This window comes from Lutjanus erythropterus, chromosome 2 (assembly GCF_056507025.1).
Source record: "Lutjanus erythropterus isolate fLutEry1 chromosome 2, fLutEry1.hap2, whole genome shotgun sequence".
Lineage (NCBI taxonomy): Eukaryota > Metazoa > Chordata > Actinopteri > Lutjaniformes > Lutjanidae > Lutjanus > Lutjanus erythropterus.
This window is the reverse complement of record NC_139318.1, coordinates 26416457-26440213: the sequence shown is the minus strand read 5'-3', so window position 1 is coordinate 26440213 and position 23757 is coordinate 26416457. Positions and strand designations below refer to the sequence as shown.

Below are 23757 nucleotides of genomic sequence, written 5' to 3'. Positions count from 1 at the left end.
GGTTTTCAAAGTCTGAGACTGCACCTCTTCTAAGACTGTTTACGTGCTTAGTTTTGCTTAATTCCTGGATGTTAATGTGATCTGATCATGTTATTTCAACCAATAGACACTCAACAATTGAAACAAGAGTCTAATATTGATGTTAATTAGTTTGTGACTGGAAAGTGTGATAAACAAAAATCCCAGTATTGCAGCTCTGAACTCTCTTTAACCCAAATACACAGTTATGCATTCTGCTTAGAGGCCTACCTCCCACTTTGAAAAACTTCTGCCATTAATTATCATGTAAAAACTCACCATGTACAATTAGCAAATTCAAAGTAAATATGGAAAATTAAGCCTGATTCAATTCAGGAAGTGCTGAGTGTTGTTGCTCTTAGGCTGCAAGCGTAACCCACACAGGAAGCTATCAGTCATAGTTGCAGTAAAGGTTCAACCCCCCATGTGTGAAATGTAACTGTTCAGCCGAGGCTGATGGCATTGCAATGCAGCTCATGTTGTGAGATGACAGAGGTGCTACATTGAGCTGGTAAGTACATGTGGTGTCGTAACAATCATGTAGAAGGCCTGAAATCATGTTTTAAATGTATTTGTATCTAAAACCAGTTTTATTTCCTGAGGAGTGTATCTGGTGCAATGTAACCTTTTAAAAATAATGATTGAACAGTTTTAACTTGGCTGTATAGTAGAAACAGTAAGAATCAATAATCTGTATACATCTCACTGTTTTGTGTTTGTGTGTTATAGGAGACTGAAATTATTGTTTTCATTGTTTCTCATTAGTTAATGGAGACAAACTGCTGCTAGCACATGCATGCTACTCTTGAGATACAGTTTTATCTGATGCTGCCTTGTGGTAGATTTAAAGTTGATGTGCTGACTCATTGCGTTGAATGTTTCATGCTTTAGGAGAAAAGATTAGAAGTCATGTCGGCTCAAAGTGCAAAGAAAAAAAGAATTGGTTCACGACGCCGGGTACCAAACCAAAATAAGACAACTAATGCTGATGAGTTCCACATACCAGACAGTGTCTCCGTAGCAGAACCCTACACACCAGAAGAAAACACTGAATCATTAAATGTATTGGCTGATCCTGACCATTTACAATCTGAAACCCCAAACCCACCATCACCAGAACTCACAACAAACCGAAGAAAACTGGGGTCCAGTCGAAGAAATAAGGGAGGACAGCGTGTCAAGGACTCAGCAACTGAATCATACCACAAACCTAGTGAGGAAAAGACGAGGGATGATGAAACCCCTCACACAACACAAATGTCACTGGCAATGCAATCTCAGAGGCAGGAAGAATTAAGTCAAGGGAGAGAGCATGATATCATGTCTCTTGCACATGACAGCTCTTTATATTCAGCCATTACACCTGATTACTCTTCTGAGGTTCAGTACTCTAAAACAAACTATCCAGATACTGACCAAGAAAGTTTTATTCCCAAAAGTGAAAATCTGCAAGCAGACCAAGATGAAAATGATGAAAATAAAATAGAGTCTGATTCTTGTAAATTACTGGAAACAGTGCTGGTAGGAACTACAAAATCTGACACCCTTCAGAGTGAGGAACTCGAAGAAAACGCAGATCTTGTTGGCACTTCTGAGTTAACTAGTTTAAGTGTACTTCCGTGTCCAACAGTAGATCAACAGCTGATTGACCAATCAGAGTCGAGAAAGATACCAGAAGAACTTGAGTGTGTCTATTCTGTGACAGAAGAAGAAAGCAAGGAAAGAGACAAGGACACAGAGCTGTCAAAGCAGAATGGAAACTTACAGGACAACTATTTGGTGAGTGAGTCACATGCGAAATCAGTAGTTGCACAGTTTTCTGCCACACCAGAGAAAACCACAGATAAAAGCAGCCCAAGAGAAAATACCAAACTTGAATACATCGTTGAGCAAGCAACATTTTTAACACCAAACAAGGAGTTGCCCAAAGATGAGGAACAACATGAGCAGTTCAGTTTATCTGAAGTCAAATCAGAGGATGCTGTAAACAAAATGCATGAACAGGAGGTTAACCAAACAGAAAGGCATGAAATTGATCACTCCTCTGAAAGTGTGACACATGATGCTGCAGAAAAGTCTGAAATAATTTCTGGAAACCTGATAGACCAAGCTGAGGTTAGTGACGCATCCCAATCAGAGTTGGTTGTGAAAAGTAATGATGATTCTACTACCAAGCAGGAGGATTCAAATTCTGATGACAGACAGGATGGCCATCCAGCAAAAGAAAACAACTTTGGGGCTTTAGAGCACACAAATGAGGACTATCATGTATATGATACCAAGAAACTACAGAGCAGTGGCATAGAAAGAGGTGACACTGCACAAAATCGGGTGTATGAAGATGACGGCCAAGAAGGGGATGATAGAAAATCCAGTGCTAAACAAACAGTTCATCGGGAGAAGCAAGGGCTTTTCTCTGAAATGGAGGAAAGCAACACTTCTTTGCAAACTGAGCAAGCAGAAACAAATGCTTCTTTGGACTCCCAACCTCAGCAAAATGACACAGGCTTCAACACATTTGGGAACAGAAGAAAACTGGGGTCCAGCCGAAGAAATAAAGGAAGACAGCATTTCAAGGAACCAGCTGGTGAGTCATACCATGACCACAAAGAAAGTACCACAGGTAACGAAGCCCTTGAAACAACAGAAATGTCAGTGGCAATAGAAAGAACAAGTCAGGAAGAATTAAGTCAAGGGAGTGAGCGTGATGTTATCATGCCTGCCACACATGACAGCAGTCTTCAAGATCATGATGATCATGACTTTAAAATGGTGGTGTCTGATAAATCAGTGGGAGTTACATCAGAAGGAATGGATGAATCTGGCACTCTTCAAGAAGTATTAGGTGCTGTAAACAAAGTGCATGGACAGGAGGTTAATCCAACACATGATACTGATCGCCCCTCTGAAAGTGTGACAAATGATGCCACAGAAAATTCTGAAATTATTTCTGAAAACCTGATAGAGCAAGCTGAAGTCAGTGATACATACCAATCTGAGCTGGTCATGAAAAGGACTGATGATTCTGCAACCAGGCAGGACGATTCAAATCCTGATGACAAACAGGATGACCATCCTTCAAAAGAAAACAACTTGGAGGCCTTAGAGTATAAAAATGATTATCATGTTGATGATATAAAATCCAGTGCAGAACAAACACATGATGAGGAGAACGAAGAAACCTTTTATGAAATGGAGAGTGAATCCTCTTTACAAACCCTACAATCAGAAGCAAATGCTCCTCTGGACTCCCAACCTCTGGACAATTCTGTGAGAATAGAGGAGCAAAATGACACAAGAAAACTGGGGTCCAGCTGTAGAAATAAAGTACGACAGCAAGTAAAGGAATCTGTTGTTGCATCATACCATGATCACAAAAAAGAGGTTTTAGAAAGTGCAGGGTATAATGAACCCCTTGAAACAACTCAAATGTTAGTGACAATAGAGGGTCAAAAAGAATTAAGTCAAGAGGGTGAGCATAGTGTTATGTCTGCAACACATGACAGCTCTTTCTATTCAAACATACCTGATTCTTTTGAGGTCCTGAATCCCACTATACCGACCTATTCAGAGACTGACCTGGAAGATTTGATCCATAAAAGTGAAAATCTTCAAGAAGAATATGATCAAACAGAGACTGACTTTAAAGTAGAGGTGTTTGATGAATCAGTGGAAGTCGAAAGAATTGGCAAATCTGAAACTCTTCAGAGTCAAGAAGTCAGAGGTGCTCATCATTCAGAGGATGCTGAGCAGGATAATCCAACACAAATGCATGAAATGCCTGGAATTGTCTCTTCTCAGAGCATGTTACATGATGCTGATGATACTGATGATTCTGCTACCAAGCACGAAGATTCAAATCCTTTTGACAAACAGGATGAACATCCTACAGAAGAAAACAACTCTGAGGTGTTGGAACAGACAAATGAGGATTATCAAGTACATGATACCAAGAAACTACAGATTGGAGGCATAATAGGAGCAGACGCAGCACTAGGTCAGGTAGATGAGATTGAAGGCAGAGTAGAGAATGATATGAAACCTAGTGCTGAACAAACAGTTCATCAGGAGAAAGGACTGAGGAGGATATCAGAGGAATCAGAGGATATAGAGTCTTCTATCACACCAGAGATATCTACAGAAAAACACAGCATCAGTGAGCATACACAAGCTGAAGAGGAGTTGCCTACAAATGAGGAACAAAGTGAGCATTTCAACTCATCTGAAGCCAAAGATGCTCAATATTCAGAGGATGCTGTGAACAAAGTGTGTGAACAGGAGGTAAAAACAACACAAGTGCATGAAATCGATCACTCTCCTGAAAGTGTGACACATGAAGCCACAGAAAATCCTGAAATAATTCCTGGAAACCTGATAGGTCAAGCTGATGACACTGACACTTACCAATCTGAGTTGATTGTGAAAAGTACTGATGATTCTACTACCAGGCAGGAAGATTCAAATTTTGATGACAAACAGGATGAGCATCCTACAAAAGAAAACTCTGAGGCTTTAGAGCACACAAATGAAGATTATCATGTTTATGATACCAAGAAACAACCGACCAGGGGCATAGAAAATGCAGACACTGAAGTAAGTCAGGTATATGAGATTGAAGGCCAAGTAGAGGATGATATAAAACCTACTGCAGAACAAGCAGTTCATCAAGAGAAGCAAGGACTCTCCTCTGAAATAGAGCAGGATGACTCTCCTTTACAAAGCCTGCAATCAGAATCAAATGCTCCTTTGGACTCCAAACCTCAGCAAGACGATACAAAATTCAACCCCATCGGGAACAGAAGAAAATTGGGGTCTAGCCGAAGAAATAAAAGAAGACCACATGCCAAAGAGTCTGTTGTTGAATCATACCACAGACCTACAGAAGAAGCTTCTGGAAATGCCAAGGAAAATGAACCCCTTGAAACAATAAAAATGTTGTTAACAATAGAGACAGCAGTGCAGGAAAACTCAATGGAAACCACGCTAGAAGGAATGGATTCATATGGCACTGCTCAGACTGAAGAAGTTAGTGATCAAGTCAAAGAAAATCCACATGTTGACACACTTGGTGGCATCTCTGAGCTTACTGCTTCAGACTTACATTCAAGTTTAACAGTAAATCAACAACTAATTGACCAACCAAATTCCACAGAGATGACAGAACAAGAACTTCCCAGTGTGTCTTCTGTAACAGTGAAAGAAAGCAATGAAAGACACGAGGACTCAGAATTGTTAAGTAAGGATGGAAATTTAGAAGGTGACAACTTGGTGAGTGAGTCACATTTAAAATCAGAGGATATGGACTCTTCTATCACGCTGAAGATAACCACAGAAAGACAAAGCTCCACAGAGCATACACAACCTGAATGCAGTGTTGGACAAGCAATATGTTCATCACCAAAAGAGGAGCTGCCTTCAAGTGAGGAGCAAATTGAGCATTTCAGCTTACCTGAAGTCAAAGGTGCTCAGGATTCAGAGGATTTTGTAAACAAAGTGCGTGAACAGGAGATTAATCCAACACAAATGCATGAAATGCCTGGAATTGTCTCTTCTCAGAGCATGTTACATGATGCTGATGATACTGATGATTCTGCTACCAAGCACAAAGATTCAAATCCTTTTGACAAACAGGATGAACATCCTACAGAAGAAAACAACTCTGAGGTGTTGGAACAGACAAATGAGGATTATCATGTACATGATACCAAGAAACTACAGATTGGAGGCATAATAGGAGCAGACGCAGCACTAGGTCAGGTAGATGAGATTGAAGGCAGAGTAGAGAATGATATGAAACCTAGTGCTGAACAAACAGTTCATCAGGAGAAAGGATTGAATGACTCACATTTAAAATCAGAGGATATAGAGTCTTCTGTCACACCAGAGATATCTACAGAAAAACACAGCATCAGTGAGCATACACAAGCTGAATGCAGTGTTGAGCAAGCAATGTTTTCATCAACACAAGAGGAGTTGCCTACAAATGAGGAACAAAGTGAGCATTTCAACTCATCTGAAGCCAAAGATGCTCAATATTCAGAGGATGCTGTGAACAAATTGTGTGAACAGGAGGTAAAAACAACACAAGTGCATGAAATCGATCACTCTCCTGAAAGTGTGACACATGAAGCCACAGAAAATCCTGAAATAATTCCTGGAAACCTGATAGGTCAAGCTGATGACACTGACACTTACCAATCTGAGTTGATTGTGAAAAGTGCTGATGATTCTACTACCAGGCAGGAAGATTCAAATTTTGATGACAAACAGGATGAGCATCCTACAAAAGAAAACTCTGAGGCTTTAGAGCACACAAATGAAGATTATCATGTTTATGATACCAAGAAACAACCGACCAGGGGCATAGAAAATGCAGACACTGAAGTAAGTCAGGTATATGAGATTGAAGGCCAAGTAGAGGATGATATAAAACCTACTGCAGAACAAGCAGTTCATCAAGAGAAGCAAGGACTCTCCTCTGAAATAGAGCAGGATGACTCTCCTTTACAAAGCCTGCAATCAGAATCAAATGCTCCTTTGGACTCCAAACCTCAGCAAGACGATACAAAATTCAACCCCATCGGGAACAGAAGAAAATTGGGGTCTAGCCGAAGAAATAAAAGAAGACCACATGCCAAAGAGTCTGTTGTTGAATCATACCACAGACCTACAGAAGAAGCTTCTGGAAATGCCAAGGAAAATGAACCCCTTGAAACAATAAAAATGTTGTTAACAATAGAGACAGCAGTGCAGGAAAACTCAATGGAAACCACGCTAGAAGGAATGGATTCATATGGCACTGCTCAGACTGAAGAAGTTAGTGATCAAGTCAAAGAAAATCCACATGTTGACACACTTGGTGGCATCTCTGAGCTTACTGCTTCAGACTTACATTCAAGTTTAACAGTAAATCAACAACTAATTGACCAACCAAATTCCACAGAGATGACAGAACAAGAACTTCCCAGTGTGTCTTCTGTAACAGTGAAAGAAAGCAATGAAAGACACGAGGACTCAGAATTGTTAAGTAAGGATGGAAATTTAGAAGGTGACAACTTGGTGAGTGAGTCACATTTAAAATCAGAGGATATGGACTCTTCTATCACGCTGAAGATAACCACAGAAAGACAAAGCTCCACAGAGCATACACAACCTGAATGCAGTGTTGGACAAGCAATATGTTCATCACCAAAAGAGGAGCTGCCTTCAAGTGAGGAGCAAATTGAGCATTTCAGCTTACCTGAAGTCAAAGGTGCTCAGGATTCAGAGGATTTTGTAAACAAAGTGCGTGAACAGGAGATTAATCCAACACAAATGCATGAAATGCCTGGAATTGTCTCTTCTCAGAGCATGTTACATGATGCTGATGATACTGATGATTCTGCTACCAAGCACAAAGATTCAAATCCTTTTGACAAACAGGATGAACATCCTACAGAAGAAAACAACTCTGAGGTGTTGGAACAGACAAATGAGGATTATCATGTACATGATACCAAGAAACTACAGATTGGAGGCATAATAGGAGCAGACGCAGCACTAGGTCAGGTAGATGAGATTGAAGGCAGAGTAGAGAATGATATGAAACCTAGTGCTGAACAAACAGTTCATCAGGAGAAAGGATTGAATGACTCACATTTAAAATCAGAGGATATAGAGTCTTCTGTCACACCAGAGATATCTACAGAAAAACACAGCATCAGTGAGCATACACAAGCTGAATGCAGTGTTGAGCAAGCAATGTTTTCATCAACACAAGAGGAGTTGCCTACAAATGAGGAACAAAGTGAGCATTTCAACTCATCTGAAGCCAAAGATGCTCAATATTCAGAGGATGCTGTGAACAAATTGTGTGAACAGGAGGTAAAAACAACACAAGTGCATGAAATCGATCACTCTCCTGAAAGTGTGACACATGAAGCCACAGAAAATCCTGAAATAATTCCTGGAAACCTGATAGGTCAAGCTGATGACACTGACACTTACCAATCTGAGTTGATTGTGAAAAGTGCTGATGATTCTACTACCAGGCAGGAAGATTCAAATTTTGATGACAAACAGGATGAGCATCCTACAAAAGAAAACTCTGAGGCTTTAGAGCACACAAATGAAGATTATCATGTTTATGATACCAAGAAACAACCGACCAGGGGCATAGAAAATGCAGACACTGAAGTAAGTCAGGTATATGAGATTGAAGGCCAAGTAGAGGATGATATAAAACCTACTGCAGAACAAGCAGTTCATCAAGAGAAGCAAGGACTCTCCTCTGAAATAGAGCAGGATGACTCTCCTTTACAAAGCCTGCAATCAGAATCAAATGCTCCTTTGGACTCCAAACCTCAGCAAGACGATACAAAATTCAACCCCATCGGGAACAGAAGAAAATTGGGGTCTAGCCGAAGAAATAAAAGAAGACCACATGCCAAAGAGTCTGTTGTTGAATCATACCACAGACCTACAGAAGAAGCTTCTGGAAATGCCAAGGAAAATGAACCCCTTGAAACAATAAAAATGTTGTTAACAATAGAGACAGCAGTGCAGGAAAACTCAATGGAAACCACACTGGAAGGAATGGATTCATATGGCACTGCTCAGACTGAAGAAGTTAGTGATCAAGTCAAAGAAATTCCACATGTTGACACACTTGGTGGCATCTCTGAGCTTACTGCTTCAAACTTACATTCAAGTTTAACAGTAAATCAACAACTAATTGACCAACCAAATTCCACAGAGATGACAGAACAAGAACTTCCCAGTGTGTCTTCTGTAACAGTGAAAGAAAGCAATGAAAGACACGAGAACTCAGAATTGTTAAGTAAGGATGGAAATTTAGAAGACGACAACTTGGTGAGTGAGTCACATTTAAAATCAGAGGATATGGACTCTTCTATCACGCTGAAGATAACCACAGAAAGACAAAGCTCCACAGAGCATACACAACCTGAATGCAGTGTTGGACAAGCAATATGTTCATCACCAAAAGAGGAGCTGCCTTCAAGTAAGGAGCAAATTGAGCATTTCAGCTTACCTGAAGTTAAAGGTGCTCAGGATTCAGAGGGTTTTGTGAACAAAGTGCGTGAACAGGAGATTAATCCAACACAAATACATGAAATTGGTCACCCCTCTGAAAGTGTAACACATGATGTCACAGAAAACTCTGAATTAATTTCTGCAAACCTGATAAACCAAGCTGAAGTCAGTGACACACACCAATCTGAGATAGTTGAGAAAAGTACTGATGATTTTGCTTCCAAGCAAGAAGATTCAAATCCTGATGCCAAACAGGATGATGATTCCACAAAAGAGGACAATTTCAAAGCACTGGAACAGACAAATGAGGATTATCATGTATCTGATACCAAGAAACAACAGACCAGTGGTGTAGAAAATGAAGACACTGCTCTAGGTCAAGTATATGAGATTGAAGGCCAAGGAGAGGATGATATAAAACCTTGTGCTGAACGAACAGGATATCAAGACAAGGAAGGAATCTTTTCTGAAATGGAGGAGAGTGAATCATCTTTACAAACCTTGCAATCAGACACAAATGCTCCTTTGGACTTCCAGCCACAGGTTGATTCGCTAAGAACAGAGGAACAAATCCACACAGGTTTCAACCCCATTGGGAACAGAAGAAAACTGGGGTCTAGCCGAAGAAATAAAGGACGGCAGCAGTTGAAGGGATCTGTTGCTGAATCATCTCATGAACACAAAGATGTTTTAGAAAGTACCAGAGGTAATGAAACCCTTGAATCAACAGACATGTTAATGACAATAGAGAAAACTAGTCAAGAAGAATTAAGTCAAGAACATGAGCATGATATCATCATACCTGTGACACATGATAGCTCTTTGCATTCAACCATTATACCTGAATCTTCTGAGGTCCAGAACCCCACTTCAACAAACTATCCAGAGGCTGTCCTGGAAAGTTTAAATCCTAAAAGTGAAAAACTTCAAGAAGACTGTGATGAAAGAGAGACTGACTTTAAAGTAGATGTGTCTGATAGATCATCGGTAGCCGAGCTGGAAGGAATTAACAAATCTAACACTCCTCAGAGTCAAGAAGTCATAGGTGGTCATCATTCAGAGGATGCTGTAGTGCATGAACAGGAAATTAATCCAACACAAAAGCATGAAATGGAACATTTCTCTGAAAGTGTGACACATGATGTCACAGAAAACCCTGAATTAATTTCTGCAAACCTGATAAAACAAACTGAAGTCAGTGACACACATCAGTCTGAGTTGATTGTGAAAAGTACTGACGATTTTGCTACCAAGCAAGAAGATTCAAATCCTGATGCCAAATGGGATGATGATTCGACAAAAGAGGACCATTTCAAGGCTTTGGAACAGACAAATGAGGATTATGATGTGTATGATACCAACAAACAAGAGACTAGTGGCATAGAAAATAAAGACACTATACTAGGTCAGATATATGAGATTGAAGGCCAAGTAGAGGATGATATAAACCCCAGCACTGAACAAACAGTTCCTCAAGAGAAGCAAGGACTCTTCTCTGATATGGAAGAGGGTGAATTTCCTTTACAAACCCTGCAGTCAGAAATTAATGCTCCTTTGGACCCCCAACCTCTGCAAAACAACACCAACATCAACCCCATTGGGAACAGAAGAAAATTGGGGTCTAGCCGAAGAAATAAAGGAAGACAGCATGCCAAAGACTCTGGTGAATCATGCCACAAACCTACAGAAGAAGTTGTTGGAAATACCAGGGATAATGAACTTCTTGAAATAACAAAAATGTCATTAACAATAGAGACAACAGGGATTGGGACATGTGACACTACTCAAACTGAAGAAGTTAGTGAACACATCAAAGAAAACGTACATGTTGGCACACTCGATGACATCTCTGAGTTTACAAGTTTACATTCAAGTTTAACAGTGGATCACCAGATAGTTCACCAATCAAATATCACAGAGACGGCAGAACAAGAACTTCCCAATGTGCCTTCTGTAACAGCAAAAGAAAGCAATGAAAGAGATGAGGACACAGAATTGTTAAGTAGGGATGGAAATTTACAGGATTACAATTTGGATATAGGGTCTTCTATGACCCCAGAGATAACCACAGAAAAAAGCAGCCCGGAACATACTGACATTGAGTACAGCAGTGAGCAAGCAGCATTTACATCACCAAAAGAGGAGTGGTCTTCAAATGAGGAACAAAAAGAGCATGTAAACTTATCTCAAGTCAGAGGATCACTTCATGTTTTAAATGAAGAGGCAGTTAAGCCAACACAAACTGAAGAAACCCATCAAATTGACAAATTGACCTACATAGAGGAGAGTGAATCCTCTTTACAAACCCTGCAATCAGAAATGAATGCTCCGTTGGACTCTCAACCTCTGGACACTTCTGCGAGAAAAGAGGAGAAAATCCACCCAGGCTTCAATCCTACTGGGAACAGAAGAAAACTGGGGTCTAGCCGAAGAAATAAAGGACGACAGCATGTCAAGGACTCTGTTACCGACACATACCACAAACCTGAAGAAGAATTTGTAGTAAATACAAGGGGTGATGAAGTCCTTGAAACAGCAACAACAGAGACAATGAAGCAGGAAGAATTAAAAACGCAAATCGACCTAGAACTCAAAGCCACTCAGAAGACAAGAAAAAAAAGATCAACTGTAAACGAGGAAGAAGACGCAGAAAAGGTGCCAGAGGAAGATGGTAATACAAGTGTGACAACAGACATTACTTCCAGCCCAGAAAAAGATGGCTTTATCAAATCCAATAAGGACATTGATGAGGAAGAAAATAATCTCACAAAAGAGCCTGAGAATTTCAGTCATCTTACAGGACATGACACAGTTAAAACATACTTGATACAATCACCAGAAGATGATTCAGACATACAGACTATCTCATCTCATGATGACAAAGCGACCGCCAAGTCCGTCATTTCGGAGCTTCTTGAGCAAGAAGATGCTAATAAGGTCCGAAATACAGACACATTGTCTTGTGACAAAGACTCACTGCGACAAGAAATTATTATGCAACAGACAAACGATGCAGTAGAAACTGTAGGAGATATCAAGATCAAAGACTATAATACAGGAGCAGAGTGTTCAATGGATGTACAGGTTTTTGGACAGGATGAAGCTGGAGAAAAATCTGAAGATCCTGCAAAGAAAGACCATGACCCCCAAGGAATGGATGCTTCACTGGAGATCACACATGCTGAACTGTTTTCTGCTGCACACAACAAAACTGATACTTTTGCTCCATCTGACATTCATCTCGAAGAAAACTTCAGAGCAGAGCCAGCTGAGGATGTGCTTGAGGAAAGTGGAATATCTACAGCAGTGATGCAAGAAAAAACTAATTTAGATGACAGTGAAAATTCACCAGAAGAATCCAAACAGAAGAGGAGAAAGATGGGCTCTACTCGCCGGATTCGACTCAAGAGGATACCAGAGGAAGGAATGGACAATGAAGATAAAATGAAAGAAAGCAACTTAAACATGGAAGCTGACATGAAAGATTTTGACAAAATGGAGGCAGTGGAGGAGTTACCGGTGACTGTAACTGCAGAGGTATTGCAGAATGAAAATGTGAAATCATCTGACCTGCAGAGTATACAGAGCCATTTGACATCAGTCATAGGTGGTTTGACAGCTGTCCTCCCTGGGCAATCTGCCTCCCACAATGAAGATGTTATTGATCATGTTACATTTGTTCAGGTAACTGATATCGGGGATAGAGAGAAGAATGTAGATATTAACATACAGCCATCACAAGTTGATATAACCTATGTGCAAAATGATGAGGATAGATCAGAGAGTGCAAACGTAATACAGGACCAAGCTTTGAAATCAGCAGAGGCATCAGTTGTGGCTGTGGCTGATTTGGAAATAGTGAAATCTGTAGCCAGAGGAGGAGCTGCAGAAGAGCAAAAAGATACCCAGGCTGGTATACAAGAGCTGACCAACATGAATGAAGAAGCTCACAGTAAAAATGTCGAGATGAAGAATGCAAGTCCCAATTTAAATTCACCCAACAGAAGAAGAAAGATGGGCTCCTCCCGCAGGAGTCTTGGATCACGAAGAAAAGAGGAAGACTTGCATCAAAAGCCGCAGGTGGATAATGAGGCAACAGAAGCAGCAACAAAAGTTGAAGATGTAAAGACTGAAAGTTTCCCAAGCATCAAAGAAAAAGAAGAACCACAACTTCACATAGAGGACAAAGACGGTGACTCTGAGCAAGGAAAAGAAAAAGTGTCTGAAACAGTGGAGTACAGCCACACTGGCGAGACTCTCTTCAAACCTCCGTCTCATCAGACATTTGCAGAAAGTCCTGCTTCTCAAGGCCAACTAGTAGAAATGGAGCCTCAACTAACTCCCAGTTATGTGCCTGTAGTACTATCCACTTCTCCCAAACATGATGTGATGTCAGAAACTGCTGGTGGGAGAAGAAGAAAAATGGGATCTCATCGTAAGTCACGTGCCCACCAAAACAATGAAAACCAAACTACAAGAGAGGACAGAGTCACAGATACACAACATGTGAGTGAGTGTGTCACGGAGGAAAGTTCTGTCAAGACAACTGAAGAAGAATCTTTGGGCCTGGACAAAATATCAGAGGTAAGCCAATTATGATTATTTCACATTGTACATACACATATGAACAGATAGTTGTTTGCACACAATTTCAGTTAATTTATTAGTTATGACTAGTCCTTAATGAACTTTCTAAGTATTGAGCAGCTTTACTATATTTTGGTGCCTTTTAGGCTGATGTAGATGCTTATTACTGGACAATGTTTAGTGTTATTTCATACCATGTGCTGTACTTCCTATTTGCATAAAAAAACACCTCTTGCACATCAACTGTTTGTTGTAAGAAGAACAAAATGACACAAGGAACCAAAAGGCGGAACATGTGGCTTACACTACATGTTGCACACGGTGAAAAGGAGAACAAGTAACAAGTATCTGACTTGATGGTGATATTCAGTGACGTGGCCTAAATGACAATCAGTCAAGAAGCTATGGCAAAAGAAGCATGTCATGCAATGCTTAACCTTTGCACAAATGTTTTTCTTGTAATGTACATTCATTTTATAATATAATAATAGCTTATTGACATGCACTGGCATTTATACAAAAGCACTATTACTTTGCCTTTCTCTAAATTGATGTATTTTTGTGGTTGCAGTATTACACTGTTGTTACATCACATATCAGTGGGAGTACAAACAGTACAAATTCCTGAAAATCTGATAATATCCTCATATAATGCAAAGCAAACACCCCATTGTCTGTATTCCAGAGGATTATTCCTGGGAAACCTGTCAAACACAAAGTGTAGATCTGCAATTGTTGACTTTCAAGAGCTTAGTATAAAACAAATGAAGATGATCCTTTTATCATTTCAACTAAAAAGGAAACAATATGCATGCTGCTTATCAAAATGTCATTGAATGAAGATTAAATCTGCAATCAAAGTAGAATCTCTAGTGCCACCTCATGATTGAGATGTTTTTGTCTGTGCAGGTTGATGAAGGTGACAAGAAGCCATCATCCAGCATCAGCACCTCAAATGCAGGAGAGCTTCCGAAGCCTGTGAGGTAAGTTTTGACACTGAAGTTTAACACTGTGGCCCCCAAGGCTGTCCAGCTACCTAATTAGCCAACCAAAAGAGCCTTGCCTGCGGATCCGAGGCTGTGTTCAGCAAATTAGCTATAAAGGCTAGACCTTTTAGTGCTCTAGAAGTAATCAGTACAATCTTAAAATCAATTCTAAACCTCTCTGGTGCCTACTGAGTTGGGTGATATGGTCTCTGCATAAATACCAGTTAGAATTCTGGCTGCAGCAATCTGAAGGAGCTGGAGATTGATTTCATATGTAACTGCTAATCAAAATCGGTAAACAATGATTATATCAAGAGTTATGTGACAGCCTCTCAGACAGATTTCTACTCACATATCCTCCACATAGTTTTTAGACAAATTGCACGGTTTGTTAGACTGTCATTTAATCCTGTTCTAATATTGCACAAACAATTCTGCATCAGTTTATTTAGCTTATCTGAAAAATCTAACATTTGGGTCAAAGACTTTTAATGTCGGTTCAAAATGAAACTATCCATTGAACTGCTAAAGACGGTTTGCCACTCATCAGTGTGACTCAACCAAGCTGCTAAGCCTCTGACTCATATAATCCTTACGTCTGCGTTAATCTTCATGCGCATAGTATAGTAAACACAGTATGTACAGCATATAAACAGTTTTTTTTTTTTCTCGCCAGGACGTCAGTGACATTGTTGGTTTGTTATCCATCCATCGGGCTGATTAGCAGTCTGTGGTGAGTTCACTGCTGGCCAGACAAGAGAGATGAATATGATAGATGATGTGGCTGCAGCAGAGTTATTCTGGTGTTCAGTAAACATCTTAAAAGACGAGATACAAGAACAGTTGTTACAAACAGTCATTTATCTCTCTATCAGTTCTTAACTTTTTCACAGGCATCTGGTGAAGGGCAGAAAAAAGGGGAAGGTGCAGTGAGGTAACTGTAGCATGGTTGTTATTGTGTGTCTGATCGAAGGTATTTTAAGTGAGATGTGCTTGATATGCGTGTAAATTATTACAGTACGTTTCTCCTGGGGCAGGGGAGGTATGTTTTAGGAATACTAGTATTTTTTTACTGTTTCCTACATGTGCCATGTCTACTTGTTTGCAGTAGTTCCTATAATAGAAGACAGTTCTCTCTTTTTGGAGACAGTGACAGCAACCTTGACCATGACCGTCTTCTGTATTTTTCTAACTATTCATACAGTGAATCACAATAAGAGTTATAACATTTATTCAATGTGATTATTCATTTTAGTCGATAAAAATGAGATTCCTGCACTCCTCTACTAAAGTTTAGATTAATGATACAAATTCTTCTAAGATATACAGTAGGAGTCCATCGATATAGGTTTTTTTTCTCAGGGCAAATGATGATATTGATCATTAATAATAAAGGAGACTGACAACCTGGAACCAGTATATGTTTGCAGTAAAAATTAAAATGAAAAGTGTTAGAATTTAAGTAGAATAACACATACTCTAACACGAAAACTTAAAAGCTTAAATGCCTTTACACATATGTTTAATTAAATGCTATTTTTAACATTTTTAAAGTGCAGGGAGTCCAGCAGTAATTTCTAAAATTAACTTAATTAATTTTTTTAAATTAATAATATATAAAACAAGTAAAAATAAATAGACGTTAAATTGGTAGTTGTCATCTGTAGTCCCAGTTCAGCACCAGACTGTGATGCAGAAAGCAGAGTTCAGCTTGCTCTCCAGCCCGACAGCTTCTGTTCTTCTCAATTCTGTGCCTATAACGTTGGGCATCTTCAGTGGTGCCACTGAGAAACTGGGCATGCTTGTCATTTTAGAAATAGATCATAAGATTGTAATTTTTATTCCAACTTTTCTGCATTTGCTGCTGTCCCTTTCAAACATAGCTGTACTTCACTCACTGGAGCAGCTCCAGTCTGCAAATGTGTTCCTCTTTGCCTGTCTGTAGTACAGTAGCTGTCAGTGTTGAAAGACTATTACTTGTGATCAATCAGATAATAGTGCAGGAAAGAGGCTGATCAAGACTACAAACCGGTGCCTACAGATTAGGGCTGCTACTTATGATTCTTTTCATTATTGATTAATTGTGATTATTTTCAGGATTAGCTTAATCTATTTTGACATGTTTGACATTTTTGTTTGAAAAATGACTGAAATGATTAATCAATTTTCAAAATAGTTGTCAAATAATGTCATATGATTAATCTTTGAAACTCCTTACAGACAGAGAGATGTGGCTGCATTGGAGCCTAAGAAGCACATTCATTAATTTATTTTGGTTTAATCAGCAATCATATTTTAAAAATAAGATTTTTTTTATAATTATAAAAATGATAACTGGACAGGCCAATAATCATCAACCCCTAAACTATAGCACACACCAAATAACAGATTTTTCTTTAATGTAGTTAATTTTATTTTTTTTTATCTCTTCTTGAAATACAAAGTGATGATCATATTCTGTAAAGTTTAGCAGATTCACCTCTTAAAGAAATGCAAGCATTAAGCAAAGAATATGGGTTACTGAAGTAAAAACTTGCAGAATTCTGAATGTTGGTCTATCAGCGCTGTATATGTCGAGTGTTTTTTTAACTATGTTTGGTTGTCTGGTCGACAGTGAGAAGACTCCTAAACAAGTGACTCCAGTTCAACAACCTTATGCTGAAATCCACCTGGGTCAAGAGAGTCAAAGGACGCTTTCTCTGGGTAAAAAGAGCATTAATACTTGCACGCAGCAGATTGTAGCTGATTGTGATAATGAGCGTGAGTGAAATACTGAGAAACAGAAATATATTATGTAATCATAAAGTGTTGTGTTTATTTCAGCAGGTAGCTCTGGAGGAACACCTCTTAGATCAAAGAGTTACAACGTGATGATGATTGGAGACAGCAGTGTGGGCAAAACCTCCTTCATGAAAAGAGCTCAAAGTGGGAAGTTTTCTTTAGATTTACCCGCCTCTGTTGGTAAGATCCTGATCTATATCCTACTATATTCCCATAAATGTGTGAAAATATACAGAATAATGTAACATAAATACATTTTGTAGGGCTTGATTCTTGCAAGTGGACTGTAGTGGTGGATGGAAAACCTGTGGTTCTTCATTTGTGGGACACAGCAGGTCAAGAAAGGTAAGTTTCCTGATTTCTTTCACCATACATTGATGAAACGTGCCAGTTATTGCTGTTGTAATTAAACATATGAACTATAAAGGAAAGCAGTTTGTATTGCAGAGAATAAATATGACTGTTTTCCTCTTCAGGCACATAATGTGATATATGATATAAGATCATTTCCTTTTAGTATATTTTATGAAAGAGAATCGCAAAGAAATTTGATAACAAAGATACAATGGGCATTGTATAACCCCAATTTCAAAAAAGTCGGGGCGTTGTGTAAAACGTAAATAAAATAGACTCCTCTGGGCCCGAGCTCATCTCAGATGGACTGACACAAAGTAGGAAAGTGTCTTGTGGTCTGACGAGTCCACATTTCAGATTTCAAATTCAAAAGTCTGCAGCTGTGATGGTATGGGGGTGTGTTAGTGCCCGTTGCATCATGGCTAACTGTCACATCTGTGAAGGCCCATTAATACTGAAAGGTACATACAGGTTTTGGAGCAGCACATGCTGCCACTCAGATGACATCTTTTTCAGAGACGTCCCTGCTTGTGTCGGTGCCATTCAGTGGCATTTGTGAAAGAGTAAAGGTACCAAACTGACCTGCCTGCAGTCCAGCTCTGTCTCCCACTGAAAATTTGTGGTACATTATGAAGCGCAAAATATGACAACAGGGACCCCAAACTGTTGAGCACCTGAAGTCAGAGATCAAGGAAGAATGGGAAATAATTTCACTTACAAAACTTCGACAATTAGCGTCCTCAGTTTCCAAATACTTACTGAGTGTTGTCAAAAGAAAAGTTGATGTATCACAGTGGTAAAAATGCTTATGTTGCAGGCATCAAATTCAGAATGAGTGTATATTTACCAAAAAAAAAAAATCAAGTTAATCAGTTTGAACAATTAAATATTGTGTCTTTGTACTGTATTCAGCTGAATATAGGTCAAAAAGTTTTTGCAAATAAGTGCATTCTGGTATTGATTTATGTTTTACACAATTTCTCTACTGTTTTGGAATTTGGGTTGTAATATGATGTGATCAGAGCTTAAGGTGACAACCCTATAATTAAATTTTCTCTCACCTTTCATCTTATTTTATTATTATTGTAAAAGTTCTGCTAATATTTATGTATATGTGTTCAAGAAAGCAGTAAAAGGAATTACAAATTCTACCCACTTCTAAGAGGAAGGTTTTTTTTATCATTATGTTTAATTTGTATCACTCAAACAGAGAGAATAACATCAAACAAACAAACAAACAAACACACACACCCCGCATTCAAAAACAGCAACAGATGGTCATTTACTTAAAGTGTAGTAGCAGAATACAGGAATCTCATTTTCATTGACTTAAATGAGTAATCACACTGAATAAACAGATAAACAGATAAATACAACAGCCTATATCAACTTATCGGTAAAAAGGAAAAATATGAAACATGACAAGATATAGCACAACTGCATATCTCACTATAGGGATATCAGCTAACAATCGGGTGCTCAGATTTTTCATGAAAACCATGTGTGTTGCTTCAAAGCATGTCAACATGTGTCCCTGAGATACATTTATTCCCCAAAACCATCTGGAGAAACCAGGAGCGCTGGTAGGCTTTCATTCCTTAAGAATTATCTTCTTTACAGCTAACATGCCGAGCATAAGGGTCGAGGGGCGTCATGCAGCAGTGCAAGAGAAACTTTGTAAAACTTTGTAATGCACTAATAAGAAATCAGTGCATCAGGTTCAGTCTGTATGTCATACATTTTACTAATGATAATGATGACTATTAAGATGTTTTGAGCTCTCTCAATCTGTCCCTGTTGAGGTGGAGTACTTTAAGTTGATCTTGAAGCTGCCATAAAAGAAGAAAAAAATAAATTTGCTGTCTTTGTGCGCCTCATGACAAGCAGCTTAAAGCACTTCATGAGGACTGGTGCTGCTGCTGCAGGCTGGTTGTTGTTGATACACAACCACTTTTTTTGGCATTTGGATAATGATAATGAAGGCCACAAGCTGATGATAAGGGCATCTAAATACTGACCAGATCATTCCCCGACTGTATGACGAGGTCCACTGTGTGGTCCAGCAGCCTTACGTGGGTCGCCCTGATGTCTGCTTTGGGTAGGAACAGTATGTAATCATTTATAGCAGTCATCATCAAGGTGCAGGGTGTTATTTTGTGGTTTATGATGGCCTGAATGTTGCGTCACATGCACCGTGTGTTTTTATTCCTGGAAGTGGGGCTGGAGCTCCTGTGCAGAAATGCACTTTGTGTGTGTGGTGGCGTCCCAGAACAGCTTGTCTCTTTGTCTGGAGGGCTTCCTTGTCACTCAATCTGAAGACAACATCCTGTGTCCTCCAGCAGTACTCACACCTCGGCAATCAGCCAAGACTTCTGATGAGCTTGTGTGACGATGGTTACATAACTGACATCCTCTTTGTACATGATATTGTAGGCAAATACATTGTAAATATGAGATACCACAGGCAGCAGCTTCCCTGAACATGTTGCTCAAAAACACTCGTCGTGTTCAAATATCTGCTCCAGGCCACGTTGAAACCTGTTTCAGAACTGGTTTGGCACAACTCGGTACTGTTTTGTACACTGGAATTAGAAGACCAGATTTGTTCCAAGCACAACACGGAACATACAGTGTGTAGATGTCTCTGTGTATACGCCACACGTTGCATGTTGACATATTTAGAACAGTGTGGTTGAAATTCGTGTTAAAGAGGCTGTAGGGGTATGCAGCTCAGATGCTCAGTAATGGCCCGATTAAGTTCACAGAGAGAGAGCCTCCTTAATGTCAACACTGAGATGTGCACACATCCTTTTTGTTAGAAGCAGATGTAGTTTCAGAGTTGATCTGAAAAACTGGGTACATATTTTTCAAGAATTTTGGTTCCCATTATTTCTTTATGTTTGACACAGAGATCAGTAAAGGAGTTGGACTTTTTCTGGCCTAGAGCCATTATGGATATACATCACAAAATTGTTTTGGTAAATTATTGTTACTTTTAATTCACTTTTGGTTCTTTTTAATACAGTTTAAAGTACTTAAGTACTGTTTGTTGTTGTTACATCTTTATTTGTTCTTTTGCTTGCTTGTTTTCTTGGGTGTATGGAGGTGGAGGGCAGGAACGAGGGACATGAGAAAACTCAGTGCACTCTGTTATGCTTGTATGTTTAAAATAATAATAAATAAATATGAAGACATTTGACATTGACTTTGTGTATTTAGAAAGTAATAATTCACTCCACTTCATCGTAGAGACGATTGTGCAATCACGGTGTTGAGAGATTGAAAGTGTCTCTTGAAAATACCTTTGAGGGACAAACTCAACTAACCAGTATCATTGGACTATTCTAAGCAGACATTATATCTTTGAGGATGTTCAGTCGGGGCCGAGCGTTTCTCACCATTTTGCAACACAGATTTGCGATGTTCACTTTTGAACAGCTGTCAGAGAAGTAATTATATTGTCATGTCGTGTAAAGTCAAATCTCTGATTTCATTCTGTATTTTCCATCGAAGGTTTCACAGCATCACACGACAGATCTTCCATAAGGCCCAGGCATTTCTCTTGATGTATGACATCACTTCTTCTCAGAGTTTTGCTGCTGTCAGTTACTGGGCAAACTGTATTCAGGTATGTTGCACTTATCACCACACTTCTGGCTTCGTTTTTACAGATGTTGAAACTGTAGATTTTCAAATAAGGACAAATATGCTGTAAAGTTGCAACAGCATGCTTATACATATTATAATTTCTGTTTCTGTTGAAATGTACATCAGTTATAATTTTTTAATACCTACACAGTACTTTTTTACATGAAACTTCACAAACAGATCACAATTTAATGTCATATCACAAAGCAGACATACAACTTCATTAACATAATAACTAACACTGTTGATTTAACAAAGTTGTTGTTTAAGTTAGGAAATATTTGATCAAACAACAAGTCAAACAACAAACAAATCTTAAGTATTTGTTGCTGCTGCTTGAGACACAAAAGGCTCAGTGGCCTAAAAGTATTTAAGTTTAATATTAAAACTTTAGTTTAATATAGTTCAATATAAAAACTAGGATTTAGAGATTTTACATGGAACTTTCTTATCAGATTGGTTCATAGAAAGATGTTTGAATGATGATCTAAATAATAATTGTACTAATCAATGTTTTGCAGGAAGGGGCTGCAGAAAATGTGACCATTTTACTTATTGGGAATAAAAGTGATTGTGCAGAACGGCAGGTTCAAACTCAGGAGGGGGAAAGTCTTGCAAAGGTACGGATCTGTGAGCAGTACACCCTCTCACGCAATCTGGCGATGCCTGAGTATAATAAAAGAGTTCTGATAATCAAACACTCACACAGTTTCACTTCCACAGGAGTACAACTATGAATTCATGGAGTGCAGTGCTGCTACAGGTGAAAATGTGATTCAGTCTTTGGAAACTGTGGCCAGGTAACACATTTCACTTCTGTCTCTGACTTTCCTTTTATCTTGTGCCATTTGTCACAAACACATGATGTATTTCAATCGTGCCATTTAATATTCTTGGTGTTGAATGACAATGTTGTTGTTGTGTTGTTGCCAGGATGTTGAGTCAAAAAGTTGACACACGAGAGGAAACCATGGTGTTACGCAAAGAGCCCCAACAGAAGAAATCATCAGGATGTTGCTGAACATCATGTGTGTCAAACTGTTGGTTTGCACATCACAACATAACTGGTTCTTATAATCCATTTTATTGCAAATTTTATTTATTCATGGAGATTTATATAAGTTAAATTCATTTTCACAATAGTTGGTTTATTGTTCATAGCAAGCTTTACAAGTAATTTATTGATTTTAATGACATTATAGGGAACAAATGACGAGTAAGATACTCTTGTAGTAAGTTTAAAATGGAGCATTTTCAAATGAGTGTAGATATTTCCCTGTGAGAGGAAGCCACAGAAGAATATTTAATGTATTTTTTTTATTTGATTTTTATTTTTAAGTATTTTGCACTGTGTTTTATCTTACTATTGATTTTTTTTCTTCTGGAATATGAATGCTTTCCTCCTCTTGTGCAATTTCAATGACATGAAGTCAGTATTTGTAGAGTCTTGTCCTGGACTGATATATGTCCATTTGAAGACGTCAACTAATCTCTCTGAGAAATTCAGGCTACGTTCACACTTTAAGACCCAGTGCTTTATTTACATTTATTGCTCAGATTTGATTTTTTTTTTTGTTTGTTTGTTTGGCTGTTCACAAATGTGACCAAAACCAGATTCAGGTGTGAACAGGTAACAGCCCTGAACTGACCCCAGATGTGCAAAAGAACAATAACACACAGCACACTGTTGTACATAAGTAATTATGGAGGCCACTGAAATTAGCATTTATTGTTTCATGTTAAAGGTGATGTGTAAATGTAGCCTAATGTTTTATTACTTTAGCACTTTCAGTTCAGAAAAAAATAAATCTCAGGTCTTTAGTTAAAAAAGAGAAAACAGTTTCCATAGAGAGAATCCTCCATATGAGTATTTCCTCTAAAGTGTTTATACTTTATGCTTCATTTACGCTTACTTACCTCGCAGATGTTACAACATGGTACCAAACTCGTATTAACAAGGCTCTACTAAATTTGGAGCATATTTACATAATAAATATTACTTTTTCAAAGAAGAGCCACAGTGATTAATCAGTTAGTTGTCAATTATTCAATTAATTGCTAACTATTTTGATAATTTTTAAAGAGAAAAAATGTCTATATTGTCTGATACCAGCTTCTTAAATGTGAATTTGTTCTGGTTTCTTTACTCCTCTAAGACAGTAAACTGAATATCTTTGGTTCATGGACAAAGTAAGACATTTGAGGATGTCATCTTGGGCTTTGTGAATCAATGATTGACATTTTTCACACATTTTATAGACAAAACAACTGATCGAAAAAACAATCAATAGTGAAAATAATCCTTGGTTGCAGCCCTATGTTCTAGCACATTTCAGTGTTTACAAGTAAC

The 23757-nt window shown here is 38.7% G+C and overlaps 1 protein-coding gene across 1 annotated transcript; it reads left to right on the top strand.

Annotated features, from left to right (window-relative positions):
- Nucleotides 1-919: 919 nt before the first annotated feature.
- On the top strand, nucleotides 920-22974 carry rab44 (RAB44, member RAS oncogene family). The gene is made up of 12 exons (XM_084735196.1): nucleotides 920-2793; nucleotides 3559-3762; nucleotides 4270-5562; nucleotides 6091-13635; nucleotides 14548-14621; nucleotides 17239-17327; nucleotides 17448-17585; nucleotides 17669-17750; nucleotides 21273-21387; nucleotides 21929-22027; nucleotides 22131-22207; nucleotides 22341-22974. The coding sequence occupies exons 1-12, from the start codon at nucleotides 928-930 to the stop codon at nucleotides 22426-22428; spliced, it is 11670 nt and encodes a 3889-aa protein (XP_084591322.1). The 5' UTR covers nucleotides 920-927; the 3' UTR covers nucleotides 22429-22974.
- The last annotated feature ends 783 nt before the right edge of the window (nucleotides 22975-23757 follow it).

Bases quoted from the DNA above. Each gene is read 5' to 3' on its own strand.
- rab44 (XM_084735196.1), top strand. From the start codon at position 928: ATGTCGGCTCAAAGTGCAAAGAAAAAAAGAATTGGTTCACGACGCCGG. The intron at 17,751-21,272 runs GTAAGTTTCCTG...TTTCCATCGAAG, and splicing joins GACACAGCAGGTCAAGAAAG to GTTTCACAGCATCACACGAC. The intron at 22,028-22,130 runs GTACGGATCTGT...TCACTTCCACAG, and splicing joins AGGGGGAAAGTCTTGCAAAG to GAGTACAACTATGAATTCAT.